Source organism: Camelus bactrianus, chromosome 11 (genome assembly GCF_048773025.1).
Source record: "Camelus bactrianus isolate YW-2024 breed Bactrian camel chromosome 11, ASM4877302v1, whole genome shotgun sequence".
NCBI classification, from domain to species: Eukaryota; Metazoa; Chordata; class Mammalia; order Artiodactyla; family Camelidae; genus Camelus; species Camelus bactrianus.
The window spans coordinates 68246192-68261696 of NC_133549.1; the positions used below are offsets into that span (position 1 = coordinate 68246192).

General features: G+C 39.2%; 1 protein-coding gene across 4 annotated transcripts in view; it reads left to right on the forward strand.

Annotated features, from left to right (window-relative positions):
• Positions 1-15505, forward strand: part of MCU (mitochondrial calcium uniporter) — a 199149-nt gene that overhangs the window by 41877 nt on the left and 141767 nt on the right. Inside the window, exon 1 of one of the 4 annotated variants that reach the window (XM_074374177.1) lies at positions 4091-4255. The exons of 1 other annotated variant lie outside the window; for it this stretch is intronic. In XM_074374177.1, the coding sequence (XP_074230278.1) occupies positions 4109-4255 (147 nt within the window). In that variant the 5' untranslated portion in view covers positions 4091-4108. Of the gene's footprint in view, positions 1-4090; positions 4256-15505 lie in introns of those variants that run through there. 2 more of the 4 variants (XM_074374176.1, XM_074374178.1) reach the window with 2 other exon arrangements.

Sequence of the window (15505 nt, forward strand, 5' to 3'; positions counted from 1 at the left end):
AGAGAAGCTGAAATTTGGGCAACACCCAGCATAATATAAAGATGTATCTGACCTTGAAATAGGCAGTCGGAAGCGGCTAGGTATTTGTTGAATCTCTGAAGACTACTGATGGACTTATCTCTATATTTTTAGACCTGCCATGCTTTGTGAAATTAGTTTGGCTATCAGCATTAGAGGGCCCTGTAAATGTAAATGTGTGTAAAAGAGGCAACCCAAGAAGTACATTATCATCTAAGGAGTCAGTTTAAATTAATTTACCAGATTGGCAACTCTAACAAGGAAGAGCTGTGTAGGAAAAAGATAGTAATGTAAATAATTCTGATAGAAAATACACATAGAAGGTGAGAGAAGGGGGCTGTGGCCCAGCCAGGCAGATTACGCTAATCAAATAGGCCTGATAATCAAGGGTGTGGCAGACCTCATTGTCAGACCAGCTCACATCAGGTATCAAAGTACTATGATAGAAAGTCCAACAACAAATTCTGAGAGTTTAATTTCACCTGGGCATTTCCTCTCAGAGGAAGCCAAGCTGGTCTTCCAAAGGGCAGAACAGGTGCCTTGTAGGTATAGTAGGAGCAAAGAATTGGAGGTTAGAAGGTCAGAGCATGCTCAGGGTATGGGTAGTAAATACCTGGACAGTAGAGAGAGAGAACGGAGCCTTTTATTGATTTGGAATTTTGTTATAATTCAGCCTTATTAGAGAATGATCTTAGGATTTGCAGTGGGCCCTTTTGAATACTCTGGAGTGGATGATGTTGGGTTCCATAAAAATGTGTGCTGAATTCCTATGCACTTAGGAGGTGTGGTTTATTTGAGTGTAGAATTAGTGTCTTGCCCCTTTGAACCATTTCAGATAGAGACAAAAGACTTCCTGACTCCAAAGTTCTAGTAAATAGCAACGGTTATAGGCCACAAACCAATTCACACAAAAAGGGCAGTGTTAAAGTTAGCCGCCAACCTCTCAGATCCTGAGAAACATGAACAAAGGCAGTCCTATTTGAACAAGTCCTGCCCTTCTCAACTCAGTGTTTCCCTGGTGTTATTATGCTCTTGACAGACAGGGAAAACAAAAAACAAAAAACAAAAAAACTTGAAGATTGGATATTTCTGAACTAAAAGAATGTTAGATTAGGGTCACTGAGTTATAAAATGAATATGGAGTCAGCCATACTTTGGAGGCCGGGCCATGAAACCTTGCTACACAAAACTGTTAAGAGGAAGCATGTAAATAAAATCTGTGTAAATTATGTACGTAAGGTATGTCAATGATCCAGTGTGAGGCTGCAGTCTCTACTAGAGTAATGGAGTGGGAGTATTGGGGGATGAAAAGAAGAGAAACAAAAATAAGGGAGGAAAGAAAAAGCGTGTGTGTGTGTATGTGTGTGTGTGTGTTTGATGAAGTCAGACTAGAGACAGATATTGACAGGAAAAGATATGTGGTGGGGTTTAAGAGTCGTTGAGCCCTTCTGCAGATGGGTTGGGGTAGAAAAATAGGAATAACAACAACTGAAAAAATAGTGAATCCCAATAGTCAGAAAACAGATCTAGGCTGTGATTCATGATACATATTTGAAGGCTAAAAAACCCTTTTCTCTCACTCTCCTTCATATACTTTTACCTGATCTTTAAATATTGCAGATCTCACTTGAATAATTATTCACATTATCAGTAAACCATGAAACATAGACCCCAGATCTCTAAGCAGATCCCTTTCATATTTTCTTGCTCATGTCAGTATACTGTGTGCATTACCTACCCTAGCTATTCTGGAATGCTTAGACAAATACTCTATTGAGTTGAGTCATACTTTGGAGCTGACTTTAGTGTACATTTTTGTAGGAAACCTAGTTAGGGTTTCATGCTCCAGGAAATCTGTTCTGATTAGTTTCAGCTAAAAAAAAGATCAACCTGTTTTAAGGATTGGCACAGAAAACAATTCTGCAGCCATGTAGGTTTCAGTGACCATATTTTTGTAATTATAAAAATAACATGCAGCTGGGAAAAAGTTAACCATTTAAAAGAATAGCTACCCCTTAAAGCTTCCCAGCGGTAACATGTTTTCTTGTTTATTCTTCCAGAAATCACTGTCAATCTAGAGGATGACTTTCTCGTGAGCTATCTACACTTTCTCCTTAATCGGCCTAGCCAACTAGTTAATGTGAGATATGGCCTTTGCAGTTAGGGACAGGTTTTCCCTGTGAAGAGATAATTGACATTTGTTTAATTTCTAGCCCTGGATTATTAGAACTCAGTTTAGTCAGTGGATCCTCAAAATACACAGCCTACCTGTGGTTCATCAATGATATCATCTTGATAGATAAAAGATGGTAAAGAGATAAAAAGAAAGCTTTTTGAAACCTCCAGTTTCAGGTTTGTGTACTTAAAAAACCCTCTTTATTATGCTTCTTTTGCAAATCCACAGAACTAAATCTCAGTACTGCAGGATGCATGTCTAATTTTCATACTTAGAAAAATAGGGGAGGGCAATTCCAGTAGAACTTTTCAAAGTGTAAGATGTATGGAGGACACAATACCGATTCATAGCCAGATTTGCAAAGACACAGAAAATAAAAACAAAACTAAAATCTGTGGTAATCCTAGTAAAAAGTTGTGAAGAGGCAAGAGAGATAAGGGGAAATCACACTGTATGAGTAGATACATAAAATGCAAAAGGGATAAATATAGATGGGTGGAAAATGATTGTAAGTGAAGTTGCTCCAGGAATGTCATAGATTTCCAACTAGAGGGATTAGTGTGTGCAGCTGTTGAATGGGGGGCTTATCTCATTCCTGAGCTCTCATGTTCCACAGTTGAGCAACAAATGCCTTTTGGGTGAATGGTATGAGTGTCTCACCTGGAAAAGCCAATCATCTTACTGTCCTGGGGCAGGGTGGAAGGATGAAACAAACCAAAAGTGCCACTTCATTATTTAGCTATTCTTGGCCCAAAAAAGTACCATTTCAATAACTTTAAAGAATACTATTAGAAAAAGTGTTACAATAAAATTGTGTGCGTGTTGTGTTGTTTTGTTTTAAATTTATCACCTTAGGCTACACTACAAAAATGTTTCCCAAAATTTAGGATAATACTTTTTTTTTGCTTACCAAATTTTTCCTGCTCCAGATTTTAAAAGGAGGTGGGAGAATTAACTAGCTCATAATAATAAACAGCAAGGAAATCCTCTTCTGAGGAAATTCAGGAAACTCAAATCTCCCTTCTTTCAGTCCTAAATGAGCTATCATTATAAGCCTGTTTCTGTGGAAAGAAGTATTTTTCAAGACAGAGTTATTCCAAAGTGTATTCTAATGGCTAGTTTAGCTAAATTATGAAAATTCATTGAAATAACCTTTACATGAGTTTTATAATCTACCAGCGTGTTCTGTTTCTATAGTTTAGTAAGTTCACGTAAAGTCAAAGAGATAAGAAAATAGAGTGTTGTTTATGGAGAGTGTAAGAATATCAGTATAAAGGTGCTATAAAAATGAATTGAGTATTTTAAATGCGTACAGGTCTGTTAATTCATTCTGATAACGTGTACTCATACGGGGACTGGTATACTCATTCCACCCCTCACATACTATGCTACATATCACGGTCATTAAATCGGCCCATCATGTGCGTTTAATTTCAGCATATCCAAATACCATCAGTTATGAATGATAATTCTGGGTGTGTTGTTGAGAGTTCCAGCATACCTAGCTAATGATTACTAATTGGTGCCAATTTTGCCAACTTAAACACTCAACGAAGTACACATCTTTGCACGAATAGCCATTTCCCCAGTTACCCTTGTCATAGCTGTATCCTTGGTGAAGATTAGCCGAATCAAACGTGCCATCTCTCTTGCTGATATTCTGAGGGGTTCGGTGCCAATTACCGGTTCCCTAGAATTTGCCCGTAATTGACTATGTCCCACAATAGGTAACTCTGGAAGTGACAGGCAGTCTCTAGTGTGGTTCTCCCGCCTGTCGATTGGGTCTTGCAAGAAGCCCCGCCTCATCAACTCAGTCAAGGGCAGCAGTTGGTCCGGCGCCAGTGAGTGGCGGGTGTTAGCTCCGCCTCGGCCGTCCGCTGCGCTGCCTGGGTCGGCGCCGTTTCCAGTTGAGAGATGGCGGCCGCCGCAGGTAGATCGCTACTGCTGCTTCTCTTCTCCCGGGGCGGCGGCGGGCGCGCCGGCGGCTGCGGAGCGCTGACTGCCGGCTGCTTCCCGGCTCTGGGCGTCAGCCGCCACCGGCAGCAGCAGCACCACCGGACGGTGAGCGAGCGCGCCCGGCGGCTCCGGGGAGGGCGGGGCGGCGCTGGCGTGTGGGAGCCGCCGGCAGGCAGGCCGCCGGGGCAGCGGGCGAGTTGCCTCAACTCGCGGCCGCTCCCGAGGTTGCCGGGCACCGAGGAGCCGCGGTGCCCTTCAGGCGCCTGCGGCGGCAACCAGGAAAAGAGGGAGGGCGGAGGAAGCCGACGGGAGGAGGAGGGGCGGCGGCGGGGATGTTCCCGCAGGACCGGGGACACCAGGGCGGGGAAGGGACGGGACTTGAACCTCTCCCTGACCCACCCCCGATCTCGGTCCCTCCCTCCTTTTTCCTTAACAGCTCTGCCCGGTTGCTCCCGAACTGAGCCTCGTGCAAGTTGTTCTTTTTCCTCCTCCTCCGGGCGGGTTGGAGTGCCCGAGTTGCCGCGGCTGCCTTGTGTATGTGTCAGGAGAGTGGCAGTGCCATGCTGCTGGGAACTGTTCCCGGAGGGCGACCCAGGACCCCAGTGGGGCCGCTCCCTCGTGCTCTCTCGGCCCTCTGGGAACGGGCTAGACGGAAAATCAAACTTTATCACCCTCTGTGACTTACTGCGTGTGGGCATGGGGAACAGCACCCTTGCGATGGATGCTGCATTGCTTCAGGAGGCAAGCTCCATACTCTCAGGTCCTTAAAGGTCCTCGGTGGTCCTTTTAGAGGGCCGCTTTATTAGCTTGTTCACGCGTGCCTGAAGAAGGAGGGGTGGACAGCAGGCAGAAGGGAAGTGAATATGACAAGTTGTTAACAGAGGCAGGGATTTGGTGGCTATATTAACTAGTTACTGCTGGATTTCATTGGTTGGCAACAAGCAGGAGTTTCTACTTGAACAGCCTTGGAGTGAGTGTGTGTGTGTCTGTGTGTATATATTTCTTTTTCACTTGCAAGAGATCAACTTGGCATGGAGTTCTTGACCTAACAAATTCTTTTGGTTCTCTCCCCTTGGACATTCTAGACCCATAGTGTTGGTCTCAGGCCAACTCCAAGAGAAAGTGTGTAGGTTTTACTTCCTAGGGCTAAGTTGTATAGTGGGGTAATAAAATCACTGCAGACAGCGTGAAAGGAGAAACTGGTACTTTCAGTCCTCAACAAATACATCCACCTGTCTTGTACTGATCACATAGCTCTTGAACTGGAGCTTATCAGAGGATACCCCAAGATTGATGACAGCATAAAATTGTGCCTGAAAGAGCTATGAAAAGAACTAATGCTCTATGAATGCAAGATGGTATTGTTATTATTAGTCGTATGTATGGGCCCTATCCTCATTCTTGTGAGAAAATTGTACTTCTTCATTTTGGCATACTGACATATTGCTTTGCTGAAGCTTTTGGGTGAGAGCCGAGCTTTCCACAGTTCAATTTAGATTTGCATGTTTCATAGCCTCCAGTTACGTGTTTTGTTCTCTTAAAAACATAAGGCCATCCGAAAATCTGATTGTGTTCCCTTCCCCCTCAAACTATTTAAAGACTTTCCAAGTTGTCTTTATCTCTATATTTTGATAGTACATCTTCTGACTTTGCAGTTTGTTTTTAAGACTATTTGGGTGTGGTATTCACTTAGCATTTTAAAATTTGTGCCTTGTACATTTTCTACCATGTGAATCTGTCAGGCTATGAGTGCCTTCCTTGTGTGAGTACTTGATGAAAGTGTTTTTATGTGCTATTCTAGGATGGGTAAAAGTGATGTGCTGAATTTGTAGCTGAAAGCACAACTAAAATGAAGTGTTATTTCCGAAGGGCAGAAGTGTTATGAGAATGGTGACTTATAAATAAACTTAGAATTGTAAGATTTTGAAAAAAGTTTACCTGATTATTTAAAAATATGTAAACAGTTTTTTTTCTTATTCTACGATTGCTCTGAAGCCATCATGTATACAGATGTCTCCATCTGAGTATTCTGTGATTCCTCACTAGACTCAATTTGAAAGGTATCTCTTAGAGATTTTATGCTTGAAATTGAGACAAGAAAGGGGAGAATTTTGGCCAAGATTACACAGCTAGTATGCAACAGTTTTAGAACTCCCACCCACCCCAGATATTCTGACCCCCTTATCGTGTTCTTTTTATTATAAATTGCAGTTGCTCCTTCGCATCTTTCTCCTCCTTCATAAACCTATTGTTTGTTAGGAAAGTATTGATATTTCGAAACCCTGTGAATGAGAATTCTCCTGTGTTGGTTTAAAGCACATGTATTAGGCAACATGAGAGCTAACAACTTGCTCTTATAAAGGTCCCTGAGAGACAGTAAGGTTGAATCTTGCATAGGTGACATCCTGTGTATGTGCAGCAGATGGCACTCTGCGTTGGACTAGATCACAAGTCCTGCTTGTGCCACTTTTGTTCTGCTGTGGTAGGTGTGGTAAATTAGAGCTGGGGGACATAACCAATTAAAGTACTGGTTAATTTTTTACTCTAGAGGCATGTTTTTTGAAATCCATCTTTTCCAGGTGTGATGATCTAGTCCAAACCAATACAGTTTGGCTAATAGGTAATTGTGGTTGTGAAGTCATAAAAACATAACTTGTGCAACCCACTTCCCTCCCATTAAAATAACGTTCAGCTGAGTAATAGGAGAAAAGGTGCAGGGGCTTATTCACTATTTGTAGCACCATCTCATGTAATTTTTCCTTTCCCAACTTGTGACTGTAACTAAGACTGATGTAAAATATTTGTTGCATGCCTTTCTATGTGGTTAATGAAGGTGGCTGCCATTTTCAAGGATGATTCTCTGAAGGGAACTGCCTTTCACTGTGAGCCGTGTAGTTCCTTTGCTAAATCAAACTGTTTCATCTCTGATTATGACAGCCTGACTGCTGGTATCAGTGGTTTCCTAGTGGTTAGCAGCTCTGCTGAATTACTAAATCTCTTGCTTAAGTTTGTCATTATACTGTTAATAGTTTTTGGCTGTCTTTTACACATTGTAGTTCTTTAGCTGTGATATCATTTTGGTTTAACCTGGACGTTTTAACAGGTTACATTGCCTGACACGGAGGTGAGTCCCAGTTGTTTATTTGGGTTCCTCCTGATCTGGCCCTATCTTACTTTGCCACATCCACCCCAGATAAATACTCCACTGTACTTAAGCACATGTCTCATATATCCATACTAAATGTTTGTGCAGTTTTTGTAGCTGAATTTCAGTCTTAAACATTCCTCTAACTTCCAAACGTCCATTTTAGGTGAGAAATGTGACCTATGACTCCTCTATGAATCTAATATCCTCACTTTACAGATGAGGAAGGAGATCTAATGGGAACTGAAGGAACTAATTTGTTCTGTTCTGTTTGTGGTTAATGACTTCTAGGTTAAAAAGTCTCTTAAATGGTGGTGGATTCAAGGAGAAATCCTAGTCTGAATCTTAACTTGTGTGATGCCTCGCTCTTATTCCCTTTTCATTGTTCTATTCTGTCCTCTCTGAATTCTAATAGGATTTATTATTTTCAGGACACAGATTGACACTGGCTTGTTCTCTAAATGTTTCATTTGTGGGTGCCTTATTACTGGGCAAAAATAGTGTATCCCTTGATACCTTTTTGTCTCATAGAGGTGCATAGATGACACTCAAGACAAGCATTAGTTGTATATACACCCTTTTGTCTGTTTGCCAGTGAAAAAGAGTGCTCCGCACCCCCCCCCCCCCGACTTGTTTAATGACCTATTGCTTAGGGAGCCACATTTGGGTGATTGCTTTAAGTTTTGTATTGCCAGTGATGTCTTTGGTTGTATATTACACTTCTTTATGGTAGACCAATGCAGAGTTGGTACCATTGGATCAGTGGTACAGACTTTCTGTCTAAAGCAGCAAAAGTATGATAAATAGCCAGATTATTAGGAATCTGTTTGAATTAGAATCTAGATTTATTTGTTGTTTTAGTTGATTATAATATTAAGATTTTGAGGGTTCTGGATAAGTATGTTTAGAACAGCCTTATTTTTAAGGAAATTATATTTATCTTAAAATCTTGTTTATTTTGAACCCCATAAAATATTCGAATGAGTAAATGTGGATTTAGTCAACAAATTCTGAATATTTGAACTTTTCTAAGTCCCAGGAAGCTCTATTTTATGCTTTATCAGACCACTCCCAGAGGAAATCTGAGTAGAAAACGTGGTATTAAGAATGGTATATGTCAAAGACAGCAAATTGAATGTGAGTCTTTTTTGGTTTGGGGGTTGCCTAATGTTTGAAGGTGAAATCAAGCAGCGGTCATGGTCTTCTGCAATAACACTTTATTGATAACATTGTCTGATTAACTACTGAAATGTTGCCTTTATTTCTTTTTATATTCTAGCTCTGTGCCCCTGTGGGTTTTCTTAAAAATTACCGTTTGTTTTCCTCTGATTAAGGACAAGATTACCTTTTAAAGATCTCAAGATAGCCACTCAATATAGAGAAGTCCTCTATTCTTTATTTGACTGATTAATACCATACTGGAACAACATGTTGCTAGGAAAATTAAGATGTTACCATGGAAGACATGTACTTAAGAGTCCTGGAATTTGGAGCTTGAAAATACTCTAGGTTAAGGAAATAAGAGTTCAAGAACAGTAAAATGGGTTTTTCCTTCGTAGTCCAGCAAGTTACTACAGAGTTGAGAATGGCTCACACATCTGCTGGTTTTCCCATTCAGTTCTTTTCCTACAAAATTACATAATTCTTTGTTTCATTCTAAAAAGGTTTAAACTGAGACTGGTTTTTTAAAGTGATTTGCGGTCAAATTCCTCCAGTAAGTGAGTACCTAGCCTGAAACTCAGTCTTGACTGGTTACTCCCTGATTTGGATCAAACTTGATGACATCTGATAAAAAAAAACCTGTCCTCTGCAGGTTGAGCACAAAAGGGATCCATTTATTTATTTCACTGCACTTTGTTAAATGCTTGTAGTGAGACAGCCTGTATGAAAATGAAAGTTGACTTCAAGCAAAGTAATCTTAATAAGTTTGGTAAATTCTTGACGCATAAGCTGTTTACAGGCTTCAATCTTTTATATTAGTAAAAGCATAACTTGGTAAATTACATCACCAACTGGGTCTAATAGCATGCTAAAACTCAGCTTTTTCTCATACAGTTCTGAAATAATTGGATAATATGACATTGCATTTTGATATCTCTCTTTCCCAAAGGTTCTGAAATGACATTAGTAATATTTATTAATCCAGAAGAGTTAGATGTTTACTTTTTATGCTTCATTTCTAAAGTTTTCAGTTTTTACATATTTTTTCTTACTATTTGTTGTTCACTTTACTGTTAGGGGAGCACTTGCAATAATCACCAGAAAGTTGTGAGGTGCCCCTTAGATATATGACACTATCTAGAGGACAGTCTTAAATGTACAGTCCTGAGCTTTACTGCTTTATAGGCAAGATCCTTTAAACTCCTATTTCACATTCTGAGGCAGGTCCTCTTTGTACTTTTTACTATTTATAGTAAATGGTGTTACAAGATGTTTGAGTATTAATGTCTGCTTAAAACTTACAAGAAACTTAATGCAACTGATAGTTTATAAAATAACAGGAGAGCAAATAGGGTAGCTGAACTACCTGACCTCTAAAGACAAAGGAGTGGATATAGAAGAAAGCATCTAAGAGCTGAGGGCATTGTGTCACCATGTTTAATTCTCACCATAACCCTGTGAGAGGTATTATTGTCCTGGTTTTATAGATGAGGAAATTGAGGATGAGATACGTTCACTTCTTCTTATGTGTCATAAATTGTTTTAATGGTGGGGTGCAAAGATGGACAACGTTTTCAGAGCTGGGATTTTAAGCCTAGGTCTGGCTAGAAATTAGAGCTGTACACACATGCAATTGTCAGGGTGGGCCTTCCTTCCTTTTCAGCTTTTGCTCCTTCAGCTTTGTTCCTTTCTCAGGTGTCTACTGCAGTTTCTTCCAAGAGATCTCACTATCCCTCCCACTGACTACATTTCTTAAATCTCTTTCTCCACCCTCCCCTCCGGGTATTATCTGATAAGGGTCTAATGTATTGCCCCCTAGAGATCTTTGAAATTTTAAGATTCTAGAAAGTCCCACCCAGTAAATTTGGTAATTACTGAGTATTGCTTCTATATCAAACACTTTTATAACATTGTATAGTGTACTTCATAACAACCCTTTAGGCAAAATACTCTCCCCATTGTACAAATGAGAAAATAAGGGCCTAGAAAGGTTAAATAACATGAAGTCATTCAGAAAATATCTGTGGAACTGCTATTCTGTGTGAGACTATGCTGGGAAACAGAGATGTTTCTGTTCCGGTCCTGAGAGTTCACAGTCTGGCCAGGAGACATTCATAAACAAGACCGTAACTGGCTATGTGTGTGTGTGTGTTTTTTTTCCCCTTCCCCCCATATGGAGGTTCAGTAGGAGCACTTAGACCTACCTGAGAATGGTGGTGAATGCTTCACTGGGGAGGCCTTGCTTGAGCTGCAGTATGAGGAACTGTAATGTACGGGGACTAGAAAGTTTGGTTCACATTCCAGGCAGCACCATGATCTGAAATGACGATATGAGGGAGTAAGATGTTTTTGAGAAACAGCCTATAATTTGTTACAACTGGAGTATGGACAGGAATAGCCAGAGATTAGGCTGGGCAGTAGTAGTGATAACCAATAATAATTAAATTTATCAAGTGTACCATGTGCCAGGCACTGTATATAGTCTCATTTAATTCTTGTGACACCCTGTGAATAGTACTGTTATTATCCTCATTTTACAGGTAGTGAAACTGACTTACCTCAGATTGGGTTAAGTGATTTACACACAGGATCACAGCTGGTTAGTGACATACAGCTAGTAAATTGACTTGCCCAGGTTAGCGAGTGGCATTCCTGGCATGTAAACCCAAGTAGTCTGGCTCCAGAGCCTGTCTCTTAACTGCTTGCTGTGGTGAGGGATCAGATTGTGAAAGGACTTGTGAAGGACTTGAAATTTTATTATGTAAGTCAGTGGGGTTTTTTTGGTTTTGGGGTTTTTTTTAACTGAACCCATAGTAGAAATACATTTTAAGATAAACAAGAAGGACCTACTGTATAGCACAGGGAACTATAATCAGTATCTTGTAGTGACCTATAATAAAAATGAATATGAAAAAGAATATATATGTATGTATATAACTGAATCATTTTGCTCTACAGTAGAGACTAACACAGCATTGTAAATTGACTATACTTCAATCAAAAAAAAAGAAATACATTTTATATTACAATCCAGCACATGCATGTGTGCGTAAAACTACGAAAAGTCTCATGAAAGAGTATTTTTACTATGTATGAGGCATGCCTAGTTTCTATTCTCTTTTCTTAAGGAAGTACTGGTTGAGATCCATTCTACAATTTAAGCCAGTTTGGAAAAATACTACTTGTCAATAAGTGATCGTCAGAAGAATGTCAAATAGGGGAACCACATGATTAGGTTTGTGGTTTTAGGTAGTAGGTCACGCAGGCTGCAGTGTGAAGGCTTCACTAGAGAGGATGGCACTGGGAAGACAGACAGCAGTAAGGAGCATCTTAATGGACTGGGCAAAAGTTGCCTGAACTAGGACAGTAGCATTGAGGATAGAGAGAAGGGAGATTTAGGAAGTAGAGTTGATAGAACTTGGATGCTGGCTGTGGACTACTGCTCAGCTAGTACCAGGTAGAAAGACAGTTCAATTCAAGGCCTGTCTGACCGTTACTCAGGCACTGAAACTTTATTTCTTGACCTTTTTTGTGTTTCTTTTTATAATCATGTTAAATATGCTTCTTTGTTGTTTTTTCTACACTTCTACTCTTGTACTTTAAAAAAATTGGTTTAATTATTTTAAAATGATTTCAATGTATATATCAAATCAGATACCTAACTTAATCCCTTATTTCTGCCTCCCCAGCCCTACCCCATACTATCAGAATCTGGAAGATTTGTGTAGCAGTATAAAAAAGTTTACATAGCATGATGAGCACTCAGCAAATCTTTGCTGAAAGAGTGTGTTCTGTGCATTATACTCTCCCAAAGCAGAAACTCTTAACATTATGTTCATTAATTAGAGGAATACTTCTGAGTAATTTTCTTCAACTTTGTTCTCTTTACCTTTCCATTTTTGTAATATCCGATTCCCTTTAGGGAGTATTAAGCATTATGTGTGCGATGGTCTTGTCTTTGAACAAACAAAAAAAACTTGGAAATCTTTTCTTAGTAAAATTTTAGCAGTCTGCCTTTCCTCGTTATAAATGTAGATAAACACGATTCCTACTGCTTCTGTCACCCCAGTTTCTCAAGGGAGGTTAAAAAATATATGTGTGTGTGTGTGTGTATGTATTAATATATATATATACACATATGTATATATGTATATATACATACACATAATTGAGAAAAAGTTATTTGTAGTGATTCTCTAGCATTTTAATTGACTAGGACCTTACTGGATTGCTTTATTTGCCCATATTCTTTGGTCTTCTAGGTAAGTATTTATTTGATAAATATGACAGTTTTTTAGAGACAGTACAGTATCTGCTCTACCAGAAGATATTGTATTTGCAATGTAGTTGATGAACCTTTTGAAATCTTATGAGGCAAAGAATAGCTGTAACATCACAGAATTTTTTTTAAGTTTTCTGAGATAAATAAATGAAAAGATGGAAATGGTAAGAGTTGTGCGTGTATGTGTATGTGTGTTTTCAAGTCACCAAAATAAAAAGTAAGTGAAGAGAATTAGGTGCCAAGTGGTATAATAGAGTTAAAGTCTGGGTTCTGCTCCTTTCTCTTGCATTAACTTACTATTTGACCTTGGGCAAGTGATACAACCTCTTTGATCCTAGTATTTTTGTCAGTTAACTGAGGATGCTTGATTAGGTGAGCCTAAAGGGCTTCTTTAAGATATGTATCATTTTTATATAACAGTTGACAAGTAATTTTTATGTTATTTCATTGGGTAGCTTGTATAAAATTGTAAACCGGCGTATATTTGATTATTCTCAAAAGGATCAAGGGCTTGAAGTGAAGAAAATTAGCCTTCTAATTCCCTTTCAGGGCAGTCTGCATGATTATTTCTGACATCCGGATGAACAATTTACCCTGCATTCCTCTTAAATAGTTGATTATGCCTTTAGTCCCATCTTTCTCCTTTTTCTTCTTTACCAATCCAAACTGCTGAGGGAGTTGGGGAAGAGGTGAAGATGTGGTGGGAAATTCAGAGAGTTGGAGCGGGGAGAAGGAAAAACGCAGTTAATGCTGGAATGTCGAGGTAAGATGGGACTGTTCTAATAATTTGTTCATTCTGAGTTGTGACCTGCCAGCCTGAAACAGAAAATGTTTCTTTGTATTTACACTGTAGGAATCCCCAGAGTGAAAACCTTAACAAGTGATTAGTTGCCTGTAGTAGTCTGTTCTTTCAGACTCTGTAAACTAAGTCTGATACAGTGTTAGGAACGTACATAGTCAGTCAGTGTTGGGCAAATGAGAGTCAGTGAGTTAGAAAGTCCTAGGGACCCTTGTCTAAATCCTCCAACTCTTTGACTAATGCAGCTGTATATCATTTTGTTCTTTGTGCCTAGATACTACAGTGGTGGGCATCATAGAACTATCAAGAAGGATTTTTTTTTTAAATTCAGGCAGCAGTAATGGCCAAAGATTGTAGTGCTGTTATGCTATAAGTAATTTAAGAAATTGACACAGTGATACCTACCTGGCAGGTATATGGAGCAAGTGGGGGAGAAGGAGGATGAGTGAAAGGACTGGGTACTGCAGAAGAGAGAAAGGAACTATTTGAAAGAGGTGCTGCCAACTCTATATTTCCTACAGATACACATTTCCAAAGATGACAGATTTTTGGAGGTGTTTATTTTGGAATTAATCTTCTGTATTTCCATCCTACCCCACTGTATCCTGTATCTTGCTCTGCCAGAATTCTGCTAGCTGCTGTGAAGCAAGGCAATGGCAAGTGGCCAAGTGTGATAAAAACCTATTTTTCATTTTAAAACTGAGTATAGATGTCAGAATACTTTAAAGAAGTATTTGAAGATAGATTGAATGGAGTGAAGGAAGTAGTAAACACCTAATGAGAAGATTGAAAGTTTTTGATTTGGTCTTGATGGAATTACATTTCTTTTGTAAACAGAAGAATACCAGCTTATGTCTGTCTCTGTGGGTTTCTTTTTCTTGCCTCTCTTTCCCTGATCTTTGAGTGCTGGTTCTGGAAGCTGCTGAATGGACAGGAAAAATGAGTTTTCTGATCTCAAAGAGGTGGTAGTGATCTTTTTATTTTTATTTTTGAGGGGACCCCAGGGGTATACTCTGCGTGAATGTCTCATTATCTATACGATGTTAATAATTGGTTTTGTTTCCTTATTTTATTCTTGTTTTAACCTCAAGGAAAATGAAATATTTTTTTCCCATTTCTAGCCCTGACTTAAGCTTTAAAACAAAATGTTGACTAAGCACAGTTGAGATGGTAGAACAGAATTGTAGTATACTATATTACAGAATTTTGGAATATTCATTTATTAAATGGAGAATTTAACTCCAGTCAGTATTTTAATTTTAATATCTCATCCTGCAGTTGTGTTTGATTCAGAATGAAATCAAGTTCATAGCTTGGCCAAGTGCCACAAAGTCTGGTGGTATTTAAATATATAATGGCTTTCTTTTTTAATGGTTGCTGGAACTTTTAGCAGTAAAAGGGGGAAAATGAAAGGAAACTATATGTAATAGATTTTGTGCCTAAAACAAGTATTCTTGGTAAGATTAAAAGTAGGGAGACAAGCTTAGGCTCTGAGTTAGGGGTCTGAAGGGCACATCACAGCCAGCATCAGAAAGTAGCAACACTAGTGGAAGAAACACAAGATAACTGATGAGGAGCAGGCTCTCAAAGCAGCTTATTTGGAAAGGCCATTCGAACCAGAGAGGGTTGTATTTTGCGTATGTGTGTTGTGGGGTTGGATGTCCTTCATCAGGAGAATACCTTCAGTCAAACGTGCAAGGGGAAGTCTTTTCTTTTAAAATTATGAAGTATGTCATGTCTACAGAAACAAGTAGAATAATGTATTTCCTTTAGCTTGAGAAATTAAACAGCACAACTATAATTGCTACCCCAGTTTCCTTCCTCAATCCTGTTTCCTGTCCTCTCTCCCAAAAGTAGCATTCTCTCCAGTTTGGTGTTTATCATTCCCATGCATATGTTTATGCCATATTTTTTATATATACACATATATATATACACATATATACACACCTCATACAATATTGTAAA